At 33.7% G+C, this 20,651-nt stretch overlaps 1 protein-coding gene across 4 annotated transcripts in view; it reads left to right on the plus strand.

The window, feature by feature from the left end:
• ADK (adenosine kinase) overlaps positions 1–20,651 on the plus strand; it is a 513,465-nt gene that overhangs the window by 237,321 nt on the left and 255,493 nt on the right. For all 4 annotated transcript variants that reach the window (XM_019444618.2, XM_019444621.2, XM_019444620.2 and 1 more), the window contains 2 exons: positions 6,870–7,042; positions 11,481–11,589. In XM_019444618.2, the coding sequence (XP_019300163.1) occupies positions 6,870–7,042; positions 11,481–11,589 (282 nt within the window). The remainder of the gene's footprint in view (positions 1–6,869; positions 7,043–11,480; positions 11,590–20,651) is intronic.

The following is a 20,651-nucleotide window of genomic DNA, read 5'->3' on the forward strand; positions in this document are numbered from 1 at the left end:
CCAAATATGATGCCTTTATTTTTCTTGCTTGACTGCTCTAGCTAGGATTTTCAGTACTGTGTTAAAAGGAGTGGTAAGACTGGGCACTCTTGTGTTGTTCCTGATCATAGAGAAAAGCTTTCAGTCTTTCACTGTTGAGTGTATTGTTAGCTTTGGGCTTGTTATATATGGCCTTTATATTGTTGAGATGTTTTTTTATGTTTAATTTTTTAAGTGCTTTTATCATGCACAGATGTTGAATTTTGTCAAATGCTTTTTCTGTGTCTATAAAGATGATCATGGGGCGCTTGGGTGGCGCAGTCGGTTAAGCGTCCGACTTCAGCCAGGTCACGATCTCGCGGTCCGTGAGTTCGAGCCCCGCGTCAGGCTCTGGGCTGATGGCTCAGAGCCTGGAGCCTGTTTCCGATTCTGTGTCTCCCTCTCTCTCTGCCCCTCCCCCGTTCATGCTCTGTCTCTCTCTGTCCCAAAAATAAATTAAAAAAACGTTGAAAAAAAAATTAAAAAAAAAAAAAAGATGATCATGATTTGTTTCTTTCATTTTGTTACTGTGATGTATCACATTGATTCACTTGTGTATGTTGAACCCTCCTTGCATCTCACTTGATCATGATGAATGATTCTTTAAACGAGGTGCTGAATTTGATTTTTTAGTATTGGTTGAGAATTTTTGCATCTGCATTCATCAGGGATATTGGCCTGCCATTTTTTGTTTTGTTCTGTTTTGGTCTTTTTTTTTCCTAGTAGATTCCTTATTTGGCTTTGTATCAGGATAATGCTTGCCTCATAAGAATAATTTGGAAGTGTTCCCTCCTCTTCAAAGTTTTGGAAGAGTTTGAGGGGGATTAATGTTAATTTTTACTTAAATCTTTGGTAAAATTCATCATTGAAATCATCTGGCCCTGGGCTTTTCTTTATTTAGATAGTTATTGTTACTGATCAGTCTCCTGGTACCTGGTGGAATTGATTTATTCAGATTTTTTATTTCTTTCCAATTCAGTCTTGGTAGGTTTTATGTTTATAAGAATTTTTTCCATTTCTTTTAGGTTGTCCAGTTGGCATATAATTGTTCATAGTAGCCTTTTATGATTCTTTTTATTTCTGTGGTATCAGTTGTAACGCCCTCTTTTTTGTTTATAATTTTGATGATTTGTGTTCTCTCTTTTTCTCCCCCCTTTGGTTAGTCTGGCTAAGAATTGTGAATTTTCCTTATCTTTTCAAAGAATCAGCTTTAGTGTGGTTAATCTTTTCTATTATTTTCTGTTCTGTATTTCATTTATGTTAGTTCTAATCTGTGTTATTTCCTTCATCTACCTTTGGGATGTTTGTTCTTTTTCTAGTTTCATAAGGTGTAGTATTAGATTGTTTATTTAGGATCTTTCTTATTCATTAATACAAGCAGTTATTAGTATAAACTTACCTGTTAGAATTGCTTTGCTGCATCCCCTAAGTTCTGGTATGTTGTTTTTCCATTTTCATTTGGCTCAAGAAAAAATTTTTTTATTCCCCCTTTAATTTCTTCTTTTATCCATTGTATTTTCAAGAGAGTGTCATTTAATTTCCAGATATTCATGAATTTCCAGATTTCCTCTTGTTATTGATTTCTAGTTTCATGCCATTTTGGTCAAAGAAGATACTTGGTATGATTTCAGTCTTGTTGAATTTGCTAAGACTTGTTTTGTGGTCTAACATATGAACTATCCTAGAAAACACTGTATATACCCTTGAAAAGCATGTGTATTCTGCTGTTTCTTCAATATAATGTTCTATATATGTCTGTTAGATCCATTTGTTCTATGGTTTTATTGTAATCTGCTGCTTCCTTATTGATTCTCTGGATGGTCTATCCATTGTTGAAAGTGGGGTATTAAAATCCCCAACTATTATTGTATTGCTTGTCATTTCTCCATTTAGCTGTTGTTGTTTTTTTCTCATATATTTAGGTGCTGCAATGTTGGGTCCATAAATATTTACAATTGTTAAAACTTATGGATGGATTGACTACTTTTTTATTATATAATGACTTTCTTTGCCTTTTTTTTTTTTTTACGATTGCTAGTTTAAAATCTGTTTTGTCTGATATCAGCATAGCTACCCCTGCTTTACCGTTTCCTTGAATGTCTTTTTCCATCCCTTCACTCACTATAGGAAGTGAGTCTCCCATAGTCAGCATCTTAGATGGATCTTTTTTTTTTTTTTTTTTTCAGACATCCTGTGTCCTTAGATGGGAGAATTTAATCTGTTTATGTTTAAAGTACATTAGTATTCCCCTCACCCCTAGTCCACAGTTTCAGTTACCTGTGGTCAACCATGTTCTGGAAGCAAATAATCCTCCTCCTGTCATATCATCAAGATATCAACAGTAACATAATTCCATGTGTCACAGTGCCTGTTATTCACCTTACTTAATCTCATGTAGGCATTTTATCATCTTTCATCATCCCAAGAAGAAGAATGAGTAAAATGCAATAATATATTTTGAGAGAGAGATATTCACATAACTATTGCTACAGTATATTGTTATAATTTTTCTATTTCATTGTTAGTTACTGTTAATCTCTTGCTGAGTCTAATTTATAAATTAGTGTTTATCATGGATATGTATGTATAGGAAAAATCATAATATATGTAGGGATCAGTACTATCTGCAGTTTTGGGCATCCACCAGGGATCTGGGAACATACACTCTGCAGATAAGGGGAGACTACTATAATTATTTATAGTTAAGGACTTACTGTTGGCATTTTTGTTCATTGTTCCTTGATTGTTTTGTAGATATGTTGTCCCTTATTTCTTACCCTGCTGTCTTTTTTCATGTTTTGATGTCTTTCGGTAACAGTATACTTTTGCTTTTTTATCATGTTATTTTGTGTAGTTGCTACAAGTTTTCCCCTTGTGGTTACAAAGAGGCTTATATAAAATATGTTAAAATTATAATGCCCTATTTTAAGCTGATAACAACTTCACTTCATTAGAATTGCTAAATTGTACACTTCTCCTCCCTGCACACTTTAGGTTATTGCTACACAATTTACATATCTTTATATTGTGTAAGTAATAACAGATTATTGTGTTTATGGTTATTTTTACTACATTCATTTTTTTAAACTTAAACTGAAGTTGAAGTTGTAAGTAAATTATGCACCACAATTACCATATTACAGAATCTAACTTTGATGGCATAGCTACCATTTCCAGTGAGTTTTATGCTACCTCCTTATGTTATTATGATGTTAATTAGCATCCTTTCCACTCAATGAACTCCATTTAGCATTTCTTATAAGCTAGGTCTAGTGGTAATGAACTTCTTCAGCTTTTGTTTCTTTGGGGGAAAAGTCTTTATCCCTCCATTTCTGATGCACAGCTTTGCTGGATACAGAAATCTTGGTCAACAGGTTTTTTTTTTCTTTTAATATTTTGGAGGTTTCATCTCATTTTCTCCTGGCCTGCAAAGTTTCTGTTGAGAAATCCACCCATAATCATATGCGTTTTTTCTTGTATATAACTTGTCTCTTTTGCAGCTTTTAAAATTCTTTATTTGTCTTTTGACAACTTAATTATAACTTAATTATAATGTGTCTCAGTATAGCCCTATTTGGATTCAGCCTGTTTGGGTCTTTTTGGGCCTCGTGGATCTGAATATCTATTTCTATATCTAGGGTCAGGAAGTTTTCAGCCATTTATTGCTTGAAGTATACTTTCTGTCCTTTTCCTGTTCTCCTTCTGGAATTCCCATAATTCAAATATTTTTTTTTCATTGTGTCCCATAAGTTCTGTAAGCTCTCTTCACTCTTTTTCATTCTTTTTTTTTCTTTTTGCTCCTCTGAGTGAATAATTTCAAATGGTCTGTTCTCCAATATTTTTGGTTTTTGTTCCTTTATATTAGTACATTGAAAAGTAATAGTATGTTGAAAGTTATTTGCGTTTTTCCTATGGGGTTATGTTACAATTTGATATTTTCTTTAATTTCTTTGATTCTGTTGTATTCAACTTTATCATTTTTTTCCAAATGAATTTCAAATTCAAATTGAATTACATTTTCAAGAATGTATAATTTTAACATTTCAAAAGGCCACTCTATGTATAGTGTCACATTCAGAAGAGTCTTTCTTCTGTTTCTATTTCTTTTTTCCATTCCCACTCACCCTGATAGAAAACCATTTTCTTTAGTTTATGGTTTGTTCTTCCTGGTTTTCTTTTTCACAAAATAAGCAAACTTAAAATTATATGTAAATTCTAAAAGAGTATGTGTATATACTAAAAGGATATGCAGTAAAATCTTGGTTTTAGAGCATAATTCATTCTGGAAATATGCTTGTAATCCAAAGCACTTGTATATCAAAGGAAGTTTCCCCATAGGAAATAATGGAAACTCAGATGATTCGTTCCACAACCCCAAAATATTCATATAAAAATGATTACAGTACTGTAATATAATACAAAATGATAGAATACATAACGTAAAAAATAAACAAATTAACTTGCCCTTACTTTTGAAAACCTTCGTGGCTGGTGTGAGGGAGACAAGAGAGAGGAGGGTTATCGTGCAGGATGACTTTCACTATCGCTAACAGAATCACTGCTGTCTATTGGCTCAATGGAATCGATTTCTTTTCATGCAACTTTAACAAGGAACCTATCCAATGACACTTGCTTTTGCCTCCTTTTAAGGATTTCATGGAAATGTGACATTGCATTGTTGTTAAACAGATTCATTGCTTGCACTGCTACAGCTTTATTCAGGTGGTTCTTTCCTACAAAATTTTGCAGTTTCCCACATTTTACACATCTCCCTAATCTCATTTGAAGTAAGGGATTCCTCTGCCTTTTTCTCCTCTTCCTCTGTAGATGAGATCTCCTCCATAACCTCTTGCTGTTCTTTGCGATTCAGATCCGTCAGTTCGTACTTCTCAATGATTTCCTTCTTAATTTCCACCATAATCATCTCCTTCTTCTTACTGCCTTTCTTTTCAACCTTCTTGTGCATGGGGGCCATTGTATACATTTGCACGGATGTTGACTACAGTACAGTATCAATAGACTCTTGTGATATCCTATATTTAGTGTAACTAGCAATAAGGCAGCAGAGGAAAGCATTCCTAAGCATTCAAAGCATTCCTAAGCTTAGTCTTGTATGGAAAAGCAAAGGACTGTCTGTAGGTGCTTTGAAGTGACAAAAAGAGTGTGAGTTGCGAGCACCTTCCATCGTCCTGAAAGGTCACTGATTTCTGCCACACTCCATGGCCTGAAACTGAGCATCCGAATCTGGGAGACAGTCACCCACAATCCCACAGTGAAGGAGAGAGAGAGAGAGAGAGAGAGAGAGAGAGAGAGAGAGAGAGAGGGAAAAGAACCATTGGCTCAGTTGTGATCATGTGAGGTTTGGCATCACATACTGTTCATCTTGCAGAACACTCACAGAACAAGTTATTCACAATCCAAGGTTTTCACTGTATATGATTTTAGTTCTCACTGTCTCTTAAAACATACATATACACATACAGACCCACACTTTTGAACTCTGCTCTTTTTTTTTTAATGTTTATTTTCAAGAGAGAGAGAATGTGTGTGAATGGGGGGTGGGGGGGAGGGGTAGAGACAGAGAATGACAACCGCAAACAGGCTCTGCATTGTCAGCACAGAGCCTGGCATGGGGCTGGAACTCATGAACCATGAGATTATGACCTGTGTTGAAGTTGGGCACTTAACTGACTGAGCCACCTAGCTGCCCCTGAACTCTGCTCTTTTTTTTTTAAATATTTACAAAATATCCTGGCAGTTACTCCATATAGATGGATTACTCTGCATAGCTTTTCCTTGTCTGGTTATTTTTTAAGTTGCTGTATGGTGTTCCATTGAGAGGATTTATCAGTTTATTTAACCAGTTTTGTATGGATGGGCATTTAGCTTATTTCTCACATCTTGGCATTACAAGTGATGTCTGAAAGAGTACTTATGCGTATGTTGTTTCATATTATACATGCATTTGTTTTATACTTCAAATATTTGGCAATGTGTAAAATTTTACTGTCTTGACTTTGTACATGGGATTTTTTGTTTATATTGGTGTTAGAAACAAAATAGATGGCAGTGTTAAAATAGATACTATAAGTATTAGAAAAATCAGGAATTTGAGCTAATTATGAAAGATGACAGTTCATATCAGTGGAAAACATATATTTTAAAAGCAATCCATTGTCATTTTATGGCAAGGAAATTAAAGTTAGAGACTACTGAAACTGAGATATTAGAATTTTTAACACTAGTTTTGAATTTTTAAAACAATTAGACTTAATCATAGTTTAGCTTAATTTATATATGAATTAAGTATGAAAATAATAGTGACCGCAGCTAATATATATCTTTTACTATGTACTGGGTAATGTGCTCAACAATGCATAAACTTAAGTTGTTTATTTGTCATGAGGTGTACCTATAATTATTTTTCCATTTATAGGTGAGGAAAATGAGGTAAAGAAATGCTAAGTGACGTGCTCTTACTTAGACAGGTAGTAAATAGCAGAAGCAAGATTTGAATCCAGATAGTCTTCATTATAGGGCCTGGGCTTTTAATGACAATGCTACTATACTTCTATTGGGACTCACTATTACTTTTCTATATCAAGTTAGCACTGACCGAAAATCTTTATGACTTTAGATTCTGAGTTCTTAACTACTGTGTTCTATTTTTTCCCTAAAAGTAGTATAAGATATTATGTGGTTGTTACATCACATTTATCATAAGCATTAGTACAGGATTGGAATTCCATTCATAACAGCCACAGCATCTAACAGAGCATCCCTTCTATGCCACCATTCTATGTGTACCATATTTTTGAGCCATTAAAATTATTTATGTTCCTGTTTTTCAGTGGATGATTCAGCAGCCACACAAAGCAGCAACATTTTTTGGATGCATTGGGATAGATAGATTTGGAGAGATCTTGAAGAAGAAAGCTGCTGAAGCCCATGTGGATGCTCATTACTATGAGCAAAATGAGCAAACAACAGGAACTTGTGCTGTGTGCATCACTGGTGACAACAGGTCAGTGTAATTCCAAGGGAAGGTTTGTACTAATTAGATATTTAAACAATAGTAAAATCTGAATTCCAATCTGAATTTGGAATTTAGATCTCATGAAACTTGAATGTTTTAATAACTCTTCTTCCTTGGGGCACCTGGGTGGCTCAGTCGGTTAAGCCTCCAACTTCAGCTCAGGTCATGATCTTGCGGTTTGTGAGTTTGAGCCCCGCATTGGGTTCTGTGCTGACAGGTCAGAGCCTGGAGCCTGCTTCACTTTTGTCTCCCTCTCTCTCTCTGCCCTTCCCCCGCTCACGCTCTGACTCTCTCTCAAAAATAAATAAACATTAAAAAAAAAAAACAACTGTTCTTCCTTATATCATTTTCTTTAAAAAAAAATGATCCTTATTGTACCTGCTTTTGTATTCACGAGGAATATAGAATGAAAAATTTTTTAAGTTTATTTATTTATTTTGAAAGAGAGAGCATGAGCAGGGGAGGGGCAGAGAGGGAGGAGCAGAGAGAGAGAGAACCCCAAGCAGGCCATACACTGCCAGCATAGAGCCTAATGCAGGGCTTGAACCCACAAACTGTGAGATCATGACCTGAGTGGAAGTCAAGAGTCTGAAGCTCAACCCAGTGAGCCACCCAGGCACCCCCGGAATGAAATTTTTGAGACTATCAATTTCAGTCTCTAATTTTTATAATTAAGATCAGAAAAGGAAAATAAGGAAAACATTTCATTTAATGTCTTGTAGCTAGTTTCTTGCTGAAACTGGGATGAAAAGAATGAATGATCTTTTCACCATATCCTTAGATTGGAATATTCAGATACATAGACATATAGACACATGTATTTTGCAACATATATAAAATACTCCATTATATCCAGTGTCCTACGAACTAGGTCATCTAAAGCATTTCTGGCAAACAGTCATCTATCCATATCAAACAACTTCAGTCATGGATAACGCACCACTCAGAAAACAATCCATTACATTTTTATGCAACTTTTTAGAAAATTCTTCTTTCTATGAACTTGAAATAGATCTCTCAGGAACTTCCCATACATTAGTTGTATTCCTGCCTTTTGCAGCTACACAGAGGCTTTTCTTCAGTATATCCTTGCATTATTACCATATTGCTCATCAGCATCTTTTCTCTCCTTTGCAAGGGAAAAGCAAAATAACTTCTCTAGCTGTTATATTCTTAAAATCAGCAACAATGATCTCTTTTTAAATAATGATTTACTAGAAATTTTACTTTCCTTATACCTAGAAATATTTAGTGTGTCCTCCTACATTCCCTGTCTCCTTTCCTACCCTTCTTTCCCTCCTTTCTTATTTGCTGCCTGTCTTCCTATATTTCCTCCCTTCTCTCTTCTCTTTGCTCCCTTCTTCCACTTTCTTACCTTTGGTTGTTTTCTGTTTGTTTGTTTGTTTGTTTGTTGTTTGTGTATTCCTTGATCTTTAGCAAATGTATGTGAAGGACCTGGCAGTTTTATGTCCAGTAGTTATTGAATAACTAAAAATATAACTTTTTAAAAACAATTAGGGTCCCAAAGCCATGTTTAAACTTTTCCTATAATTTTATTTTTTGTGTGTAGGAGAACTTGATCATTTTAAGGTTTTAAGAAATAAAACCATTTATTGTTCAAACATTGAAATATACTTATTTATACTTTTTCCCTTTTCAGTTTTCCTAAAGACAACTTTAATATGCAGATACAGTTTTCTCATTAGTGAAAAATAGGTCATATTTTGCCTTTGATACCACTTGGGGTAGTATAAAATTGCTGAATTGTTTTTGTATGCTAAATTGGTATTTTAAAGAGCAGTTATGATCATATTAGCTCTCCCAGATGTCAAAAGCTTAATTAATATACTAATATTATGGTTATGGTGATCAGTAATGTTCAGATGATGTTAGAAGTGAAAAACTAGGGGGAAACTCTCACTATCAAACTTATTATCAACTAAATTGTAGAACCTAATATGTTTAGATAAATTGTTTTAGATAGGGCTGGTCACTCTTAATATCACTATCCAAAACCCAGGAACCAAAGAATTTGGATAATGCAATATTCTTCTTTATTCATGTTCTCATTCTCCAAACTCTGAACCATAGTCACTTGGATAGTGAGAGTACTTATATTTTAGAGAAATAGTGTAGTTTACTATCAAAGAGTAATTTTATTATCAAAATAGAAGTTAGTAACTGGTACCACAAGTGTTTGCTTTTTATTTTTATGTATAATTATTTCTGTCAAAATTTTGCTAAAGTCATGACTACTAGAATATGTTTTAGGAGTGCCTGGGTGGTTAGTTAAGCAGTCAGTTAAGTGTCCGACCCTTGGCTTCAACTCAGGTAATGATCTCACAGTTTGTGAGATCAAGCCTGGTGTTAGACTCTGCATTGACAGTACAGAACCTGCTTGGGATTCTCTTTCTCCCTCTCTCTCTGCCCTCCTGCTTATGTGAGTGCATGCTCTCTCCCTGTTGAATAAACTTAAAAAAATAAGTTTATTATTTTAGAGAGAGAGTGAGAGAGAGACAATGCAAGCAGGGAAGAGGCAGAGAGAGAGGGAGAGAGAGAGGATACCAAGCAGGCTTCACACTGTCAGCGCAGAGCCTGACATGGGCTCGAACCCATGAACCGTAAGATCATGACCTGAGCCGAAACCAAGAGTCAGATGCTTAACTGACTGAGCCACCCAGGTGCCTCTAAAATAAAATATTTTTTATAAATTGGGCCTAATTATTCTTAACTTTGTAATATAGTAATATTTGCATATAAATATATTGATTCATACTGTTATTGTTTTTAATCATTTAATCGGGCATAAATTAGAATTGTGTATCCTGAAGTAGTCAATTGGCATATGGATGAGTAGAAATATGTTTTGGATGGGAATTAGTTTTTTTTTCCTTAGCAGAAGAACCAACCATTTTATAAAAATCTCAAGTGATGAAATGATATGTCTATTTTTTTTAACCATAACTGTTCCCTTGTGAGAGTGAAAAAAATGGCAAGTTATTTTCTAATTCCAGAGTCAGAATGAGGAAGAAAATATTTTTATTGATTTGTATTTAACATAAATAATTATTTTATTAACTGTATTTGTTGTACAATAACCAAAATTACTCTCTGGCACTTGTAGCAAGATTTTAAATGCAGTGTCCTGCTTAGATTCTTCAGCTGCAAAACTGGACCAGTATAGGGAGTTTTCGTCTAGAGAAATTAATTTGAATTTACTCCAATCTTTAAAATGTATTGGTTTGCAAATTAATATGTCATAGTAAATAGGGCCTACATTTATATGTGTGTTTTGTGAAATTAATCCCATACCTGGCTTTTAAAGCATTAGGTTAAACAATGTATATAACATGTTGATAGTTAAAAACTGAAGTTTTTGTATATATGTACATATGTTCATATGTCTTTTTTTGCATAACAACATAGTTTAATTTCCTAACTGCATTTTAAACCATTAAAATATAGGAAATGGATAATGTTATCATTTCAGTACCAAAGGAAACAAATTCCAGTTTTTCAAAATAGGTGGTATTAAAACAAGGATCAGTATCTCTATTTATCTCAAAGGTAACAGAGAAGTCTCAAAAAGTGCTCAAAACTAATTTTATTTACATTTATAAAATCAATGTGTAGCAATTAAAAAATTAAGAATTATGGGAATGCAAGCTGGTGCAGCCACTCTTGAAAGCAGTATGGAGGTTCCTCAAAAAACTAAAAACAGAACTACCCTACGACCCAGCAATTGCACTACTAGGCATTTGTCCAAGGGATACAGGTGTGCTGTTTCAAAGGGACACATGCACCCCAATGTTTATAGCAGCACTATCTACAATAGCCAAAGTATGGAAAGAGCCCAAATGTCCATCGATGGATGAATGGATAAAGAAGATGTGGCGTATATTTATATACACACACACACACACAATGGAGTATTACTCAGCAATCAAAAACAATGAAATCTTGCCATTTGCAACTACGTGGATGGAGCTGGAAGGTATTATGCTGAGTGAAATTAGGCAGAGAAAGACAAAAATCATATGACTTCATTCATATGAGGACCTTTAAGAGACAAAACAGATGAACATAAGGGAAGGGAAACAAAAATAATATAAAAACGGAGGGGGACAAAACAGAAAGGACTCATAAACATGGAGAACAAACTGAGGGTTACTGGGACGGTTGTGGGAGGGGGGATGAGCTAAATGGATAAGGGGCACTAAGGAATCTACTCCTGAAATCATTGTTGCACTATATGCTAGCTAATTTGGGATGTAAATTAAAAAAAAAAATTTAAAAAAAATTAAAAAAATTAACAATTAAAATGTAAACCAAAATTTGCAAAATGTGTTGTTAATTAATTTTATAGAAGTACATGACAACTTTAACTATCGTATTACAGCCTAATTGCTTTTTGTTGTTGTCTTAGGTCCCTTGTAGCTAATCTTGCTGCTGCCAATTGTTATAAAAAGGAAAAACATCTTGATATGGAGAAAAACTGGACATTGGTACAAAAAGCAAGAGTTTATTATATAGCAGTAAGTATTTACCTAATTCAAATTTCTGGTACATATTTACACTGTTAAGTATAGTTTTTTAGTGGATATACGTTTTTAAATAATTGTCTTTTACTTATCCTGCAAATTATTAGCCCATGTCAATGCATATATCGGAATCATTACTATAAATACAGAATAGAAACATGATCATTCCATGGTAACATTATTTGTATTACTTACATTCAAGTCTACCTCCTTTTGGATACATTATACATAGATGTGTCTTAGGTAAGTATCAAATTCCATATTAAATCAGTTTCTTAAGATCTTTTGAAGTAATTCTAAAAATTTACATTTTATATTTTCAGGCTGCTTGTTGCGAACGATGCATGCATTGTGTGGGAAAATAGTAGTAGTATAAATATTCACTGCAAACAGCTTATTTGCCTAAAAAAATCTTAATTGCTGTTTATTCCATAGTAATTACTATGACATGTTTTAATTTAATATTTCAGAAACATTGATCGTGACAAATCTCTTAAATCTGGGAATAAGGGCAGCATGTAATTGGAATTATTAAATATTCTGACATAAAAATAATTGGTTAAGAGTTCATTTCTAAAATAAGATGGTACTAAAATTTCCCTGAATTAATCACCCCATGAATACCTTGTTTTTATTTAATATGAGTTAAATGTGCCTGATCACAAATAAGTAGATACCTACGAGAAATTAGAAGTACCTCATATGCATATAATATATGGTTTTGGTATAACAGCTGCTGCCATTCACTACCTGAGCTGTGAAACAGCTGCAAAGACGTGTAAAAAATTGATTATCCAGTAGTAACATGTTTATTGAAAATATAATTATTTCTTTCAGTCTAGTGTTAATGTCTCCTACAACATGTTTATGTTCACTGCTTTAGGCTTTACAAGGTTATTATTGATTCCTCTATAAGGCAAATCGTACCCCTTTATAATGTCAAGTAAATTCTTACATTGAGAGGATTATATACAGGATGTTAGCTCTTTTGACAGTGTGTGAGAAAACATTTCAAAAATTAAGAAATTTTCCCTCTTCATTATCTTCTATTTTATTTTTCTAAAGGGCCTCATTTTTTTGTTACTATCTTGGGTGCCTGTTTTGTAGTGTGGTTCTTTAAGGGGAATTTATATGCTATTTCAAACCATCATGCATTTGAAAATCTGATTTTCATAGAACACCTGGTTTAAAATTTGGCATTATTTATGTTATTTATATTGGCTATTAAGTATGATAATACATTATGGTGGAAAACTACATTTAGCAAATAATTATAATTCTATTTTGATATAAGCAATTGGACTCCAAATTATGAGTGGAAACACTCAGTCTTAAACAGTTATGTATATTTAACATAGGCCAAGCTTGGATGAATGGAATTTTTATGGTAGTATAGACCCAACTTGCAAACAACTTAGAGTTTTTAATAATTATGTACCATAGTGCATGTAGCCAACTTTGGGCAAATTCAAATTTTTATAATATTAACAATTTATATAAGTCCAAGTTTATATAAAATGTAGGGCGCTCAGTTTGGGTCAAATTAATAAAGAAGATTGAATTATTTTTAAAACTTGTTAAAAATAAACAGCCAGAAACAAATACCAAAAATGGATTCCGGTTGATATCTCTGAGCTGTTAGCCCTTAGTTTCTATTTCAGCAATTTTGTAAAAGGAATGCTGTTTTACATTGCCAGGCAAGTTGATAGTTTGCTGAGAGTTTGGCTATTTTAAAATAGTTCTGAAAATATAAGAGTCATAAGGGATACCTGGGATGCTGTATATTCTACAACTATTTTGTTTTTTACTGTTTGTTTATAAATGTTTATTTTTAAGAAAGATAGCATGAGTGGGGGAGGAGCAGAGAGAGAAGGGGCACAAAGGATCCAAAGCAGGCTCCACGCTGACAGCAGAGAGCCCGATGTGGGGCTTGAATTCACAAACCGTGAGATCATGACCCAAGCCAAAGTCAGATGCTTGACTGAGCCATCCAGGTGCCCCTGTTTATTTATTTTTGAGGGGGTGGCAGAGAGGGAGACAGAATCCCAAGCCTGCTCCATGCCGCTATTGCAGAGCCCGACACAGGGCTTGAACTCCCAAATGGTGAGGTCATGACCTGAGCTGAAACCAAGAGTCAGACACTGAACCTACAGAGCCATCCAGGCGCCCCTCTACAACTATTTATTTTGATATTAACTAAGTACATAATGCTTATTCATTAAAATCTGTGAAATCTCTTCTGAAATGTAATGTTATGTGTACAAAGACATTCTGCATTTCTTTTATTATTTTTTAAATTAATTAATTTTTTAAGTTTCAGTTATTATTTAAATCCTAGTTAGTTAACATACGGTGTAATATTAGTTTCAGGAGTAGAATTTAGTGATTCATCACTTAAATATAACACCTCTGCAGTTCTTTTAATCCTTTAGTTTCCTTCAAGGTCCAGACATCCAGGATAGTCTTTTCCTAGCATATCCTCAAACCACAAGTTTAGATTGAGTAGATACATCTATACTTATTTCAACAAATTAGGTGGGCTCCTCCATATTGGTTCTGTAGGGTCAGCAGTCTTCTCACATTGTCATTATAAATAGCTGAGGTTTAACAAGTTGAAATTCTGGGAACTCTTTCATTTCAAAATTTCTTGGCCTGAGGAAGCAGCTCAGTGTATCTATTCAACAAATTTCCATAATTAAGACATCTATGTGCATTATGTAAAATAAACCAGATCTACATACTCGGCTCTTCTTTCCACTATTCCATAAATAAATAATGCTCATGAGCATTAAGAAAACCCAAAACCTTGATTGTCTTTTTTGTCACATAATTCAGTGAACTTAACAATGCAGAGTTCACATCAGAAACTTCACTGATAAAAGCTAAAATGGAATACGCATATACCAACATTTTCTTTTGGTTTAAGTAAGTGTTTACATCTTTTTTTTTAACCTTCGTAGGAAGTGTTCCATTTATGGCATGTAAACTCAGTTTTTCCATGTTTAAACCAAATTCCTCAGTTCTTTCCTAGTATGTGATAAGGGATTACAGTTATGGTGACAGTTAATTATATTTTTGAAAATGTAAATTCCAGGTGCTGTTCACCTTAACATCATATTCTCTTGCAAGAAATACTTCTTACAATAGCCTTTTTAAGGCTATGATATTTAGGAAAGATTTATGAAAAAAATTAGGAAATTGGAGCTATTCATTTTTCTAAACTATGGATTTCCTTTTTAAAACAATATTAATGTTATGAAAAATGAGAAAATTAGCCCACAGCATTTTATCCTGTTCTTGATTTTTTATACTTATATTTTTATTTTATTTTTGCATTTTTAGTGTTTTAATATTTGCATTCTATTCTATAGCCATAATACTTACAGTCTTGTTTCTATATTTAAATGAGTTAAATGCTCAACCACCACCAAGTATTTTACTCCATCCTCCTATTTCTTTATTGTTTATTTTGATATCCCTCATTTGGCTGCATTTTGTCATTTTTATCCCAAGGAAGGACTCAGAGCTTCTCTCTCTCCTTGAGATTTTATTTACTTCTTACTGCTTTATATAAAAATGACAACTTATTTGGTGTAATACAAAGTACTTCTTTGTAGATATTGCTTTATTTCCTAGCACTTTCTATGGGAAACCTGAGTCCAGGTTGGTTTTTATTTCTGTTCTTTATTATTTCCTTATTTTTGCTTACTTTAGATTTAATTTGCTCCTCTTCTACTCTTCATCCTTCATCCTCACCCCCCATTCGTACTCCATCTTTGCTTTCTTTCTCAAGGTGGAAGCATAATTTATTGATTTGAGACTTTTTGCTTTAGACCTTTAGTGCTATAAAATTTCTCTGTGAGTATTGATTTGGCTGCCTCCCACAAATTTTGATATGTCATGTTTTCATTTTCATTCAGCTTGTAAAACTTTCTACTTTCTCTTTTACTTTCTTCCTTGACTTGAATTATTTAGAAGCATATTGTTTATTTTCTAAATATGGATATTTCCCAGAGATCTTCCTTTTACTACTATTATGGATTTGTATATTCCTCTTTGCATTTCTATCAGATTTTTCTTCAATGTGTTTGAAGCTCTGTTATTAGGTCCATAAGGATGTAGGGTTAATTATATAACCCATTTATTATTTGAAACATTTAATCCTGGTATTATACTTTGTCCCCACTAATTATTCTGTCTGATACTCTGATATTAATATAGCCAATTCAACTTTTTTTTTACTATTAATATCTTGGTATATCTTTTTCTACCCTTTTGCTAATAATCTATTTTGTGTCTTTATTTTTTAAGTGCATCTTTTGCGGTGCCTGGGTGGCTCAATTGGTTAAATGCCCGGCTCTTCATCTTGGTTCAGGTTATGATCTCACAGTTCCTGAGTTCAAGCCCCATGTCGAATTCTCTTTCCCTCTCTCTCTACCCCTCCCCTGCTCACACCCTCTCTTACTCTCTCTCAAAATAAATAAATAAACTTAAAAAAAATAAAGTGCATCTCTTGTAGACAAGATTTTGTTGGATCCTATTTTTTTATCCAGCCTAAAAATGTCTGTCTTTTAATTGGGATGTTTATACCATTCCCATGTAATATGATTATTGATATGATTAGATTTAAGTTCATCATCTTGGTGTTTGTCTTCTGTTTGTCTACTTTGTCCTTCATTCTATTTTTTTTCTGTCCTGCTTTCTTTTAGGTTAATCCAGTAGTTTTATTTCCATCATTGGGTTAATATCTCTTACTCTTTATTTATTTATTTTTTATTTTAGTGACTGCATTAGGGCTGATAGTATACATCTTCAACTCATTACTATCTGTGTTCATTTTTTTTTTTTTTTAATTAAGTAAGCTTTGTGTCCAGTGTGGGGCTTGCACTCACGACACTGGGATCAAGAGTCAAATGCTCTCCTGACTGAGCCGTGTCTTCCTTCAAATAATACTATATCCTGTCACATATAGTATAAAAACCTTACAATAGTAGACTTCAGTTTCACCTCTCCAAGTCTTTATGTTATCACTGTCATGCATTTTCCTTTTTTAATATTTTAATTGTTTTTTTAACATAGCTTTACTAATATATAATTGACATACCATGAACAGACAAATTTATTTTTATTCATGTTATAAACAGTGTAACATTATTTTTGTTTAAATTGTCAAATATCTTTTAAAGAGATTTCAATAATTTAAAAAACCTATTTATTCATTTAATTACCACTTCCAGTTCTCTTTATTCTTTTGCTTAGAATTAGATTTCCATCTGGTATAATTTTCCTTCTGCCTAAAGAACATTTTTAGCATTTCATATATTTGGGTCTGTTGGTGATGAATGTTTTCAGTTTTTGTATGTTTGAAAACTTCTTTTTTTCACCTTTATTTTTAAAAGAGATTTTTGCCAATTCTACTTTGACAGTTTTTTTGTCTTTCAGTACTTGAAAAATGTTGCTTTACTATCTTCTCTCTGAATTGTTTTTTTTAATAAGAAATCTGACATCCATACCTTTGTTCCTTTGGATGTAACATTCCACATACCCACAACCTTGGCTGCTGTTAAGATATTTTATTTATTACTGGGTTTGATCAGCTTGATTATATTGTGCCTTAGTGTATTCTTTTTTATATTTCTTGTGCATGGGGTTTGTTTAACTTCTTGCAGCTGTGGATTTATAATTTTTATTATTTTTGGAATGTTTTCAGCCATTATTTTAAATATATTTTCTGCCCAGCTGCCTTCACCTTTGGGTCTCAAATTACCCATGAAGTTGTCTCCGTAGCTCAGTGATGCGACCCTTTTCGTTTTTTTGGATACTTTTTTTTCACTGTGTGTTTCACTTTGGATTGTTTCTTTTGCTATGCCTTCTAGTTCACTAATATTATCTCCTATATCTGAATTGTCATTAATCCCATCCAGAGTATTTTTCATCTTATTTGTTGTTTTCATATCTAGAAGATTGAATTGAGTCTTTTATCTCTTCTTCGCCTCTACTTTGGACACATAAAATACAGTTAAAAGAACTATTTTGATATCTTTCTCTATTAGTCTTTACATCTTTGTCAATTCTGGGATAGTTTTGAGTGGTTAGTTATCCTCCTTATTAAGAATTGTGTTTTCCTTTCTCTTTATGTGTTTAGTTATCATTAGTTTTCATTGGTAAATTTTATTGAGGTTTATTCTGGGATGCAGTTATGTTACTTGGAGCAAATTCCCAATATATATACTTGGACCCAATATATTTGGGTCTTGCTTTTATGATTGGTTAGGTGAGTCCGGAGTAGTACTCTTTTAATGGCAATGGTTTCTTAACCAGGGACAATTTTCCCCCTTCAGGACATTTGGTAAAATTTGGACATATTTATTATTGTGATGAGTGAATGTTCCTACTAGTAAATATAAGACAGGAATGTTGCCAAGCATCCTGTACTGTATGAGACAGCACTCCACAATAAAGGATTATCCATTTCTAAATATCAGTACAGCCAAGGTTAAGAGACCCTGGTCTAAAGCTAAACATTCCCTACTCATGAAGTGAGACCTTCCTGTGCTCTATGCAGTGCCACATTAATTATGTTGTAGATGGTGGAAACAGGCACTATTCCCAGAATTATGTGTGCCCCAAGTACTGTTTCCTCTAATCCTTTTCCCTCTAATTCTTTTGAATGACTCATTCCCAGGCTCTGATCTGATGAATGTTGATAGAGGAATCCACTGTAGGTTTCCAGTATTCTCCGTCAAGTTTTCTCTTCTCTGCTATTCTTGCCTCTGAACTCTAACTACCCAGTTCTTCCCACCCTCCACTCTATCTCCTTAACTCCCTGGGCTCTCTGTCCTTTCCAGTTTCTGCTTATTGTGCTGTAGCCTGGGAACTCTCTCAAGGCAGTAAGCCCATTCTGTGTTAGGGCTTGCCTAGATTGTTTTGCAACTCTCAAAGATCACTGTTTTTCATCCTTGATGTTCATGGTCTTAAAAACTATTGTTGAATGCATCATGTTTGTTTTTGTTGTTGTTTCATGCTTGAGGATATATCCAGTTCCTGTTTCTCCACTGTCTTCTGCCTTGAATTTTTTTTTTTAGAAAGGAAGTCATTCTTACCATTGTTTCTCCTTATCTATCTTTTTTCTTCTAACTGCTTTTAAGATTTTCTCTCTATCACTGGTTTAAGCAATTTTATTATGATGTACCTTGGTATAGTTTTCTTTATGTTTCTTGTGAATGTGGTTTGTTCAATTTAGAAAATTTTCTGTAAATATTTTCTCTTCCCACCTCCATCCACTTTTGGAAAGTCCATTTAATATTAAGCCACTTGAAATGTCCCTTACCTTAGTGATACTCATTTCATTTTTTCTCTCTATTCTTCATTTTATATAATTACTATTGCTATGTCTTAAAATCATTTCTGTTACAATATGCCATGAATCACATCCAGTGCATTTTTTATCTCAGGCATGATAGTTTTCATCCCTGGAAGTTTGATTTGGACCTTCTTCACTCCTGCCATGAGTATATTACATACTCATGTTGCCATCTGTCATTTTTAACTTAGGTAATGTAGTTATAACAACTGTTTTAAAATCCTTGTCTATTGGGGTGCCTGGGTGGCTCAGTTGGTTGAGTGTCTGACTCTTGATTTAGGTTCATGTCATGATCTCACTGTTTGTGGGTTCAAGCCCTGTGTGGGAATTTCTCTCCCTTTCTCTCTGCCTGTCCTCTGCTCGTGTTCTATCGCTCTCAAAATCAATAAATAAACATTAAAAAAAAAAAACTGCGGAACACCTGAATGACTCTGTTGGTTGAGCTTCCAACTTCAGCTCAGGTCATGATCTCATGGTTCATGAGTTCGATCCCCGTGTTGGGCTCTCTGCTGACAGTTCAGAGCATGGAGTTTGCTTCAGATTCTGTGTCTCTGTCTCTCTTTGCCCCTCCCCTGCTTGCTCTCTCTCTCTCTCTCTCTCTCTCTCTCAAAAATGAACATTAAAAAAAATATTCTTGTCTATTAATTTTATTGCATGTGTTTTTTTTTTTCTGGTTCTTACTTTGATATTGGGTTGTTTCCTTATGCACATGGGAAACCCCTACAGATCTCCAGAGTTCTCATTTCATACCTATTCCTTCTAGCAGCTCTGGTCTGTCCAGTATCTGTCCTTGCATTTGCTGGCCACCTTGGCCTCCCCAAATGGAGACGAATGACTCTCCATAAGGCTCTCTCTGTCTGAATTGCAGTTTGGAAACTCTCTTCAGGGAGTAAGTTTGAACAGTTGTAGAAGTCACGTGATTTTTGTCCCCTTTTTGATTATTATTCAGTGTCTGAAAATTGTTTCATATGTTTTTTTTTAAACCATTTTTATAATTGTTTAAGATAGGAGTATAAATCTGTTCCCCCATTTCTCCATCTTGGTTGGAAGCTGCAATTCCCAGGATGATTTTTCTTTTACCTTTTTTAGATTACTCTTTTTTTCTATAAGAAGCCCTAACTTTCTCTTTGAATTTGAACTTGTTAATAACTTAACCAGGATTTATCTCTGTGTCCATTGTTATATACTGACTTTTGTGGAACATGTTATTTATTTCAAACTGCAGATTTAGTTCTCAGTTAACCCATTAATTTTTTTCTTTCCCTGTCTCCTAATTTCATTTTTCCTTCCTTGAACTATTTGAAAGCCAGAATGACAAAGCCATCATTATAAGGAGTAATCAAGTAACAGCAAAAATTTCAAGTTTTGCTGAGAAATAAGTTTTAAATTGGGTTTGAGGTTGATTCAGCCTAATAAGCTTCTCAGACTATTATTCTAGATTCTATAAAATTCTTCAGTTATCATTTTATCAATTAAAAATAATTTTTAAAGTTCTCAGCTAATAAAATAAAGCTGTTCAACTGTGTATAATTACTAATGTTGTAGTAATTTTTTTCTATTTTCAGTCAGCCCTTTATAGTGTTTTAAACTATATTGTTAATACAGTGTGATTTTGCATAGAAATCATGCATTATTTCTAATAACATTTTTTTTTTGAGGAAAGGTTCCAAGTTTCAGATACTAATCAGCTTGC

The sequence above is a fragment of the Panthera pardus genome, unplaced genomic scaffold (genome assembly GCF_024362965.1).
Source record: "Panthera pardus isolate Hobbes unplaced genomic scaffold, ASM2436296v1 HiC_scaffold_22, whole genome shotgun sequence".
Lineage (NCBI taxonomy): Eukaryota > Metazoa > Chordata > Mammalia > Carnivora > Felidae > Panthera > Panthera pardus.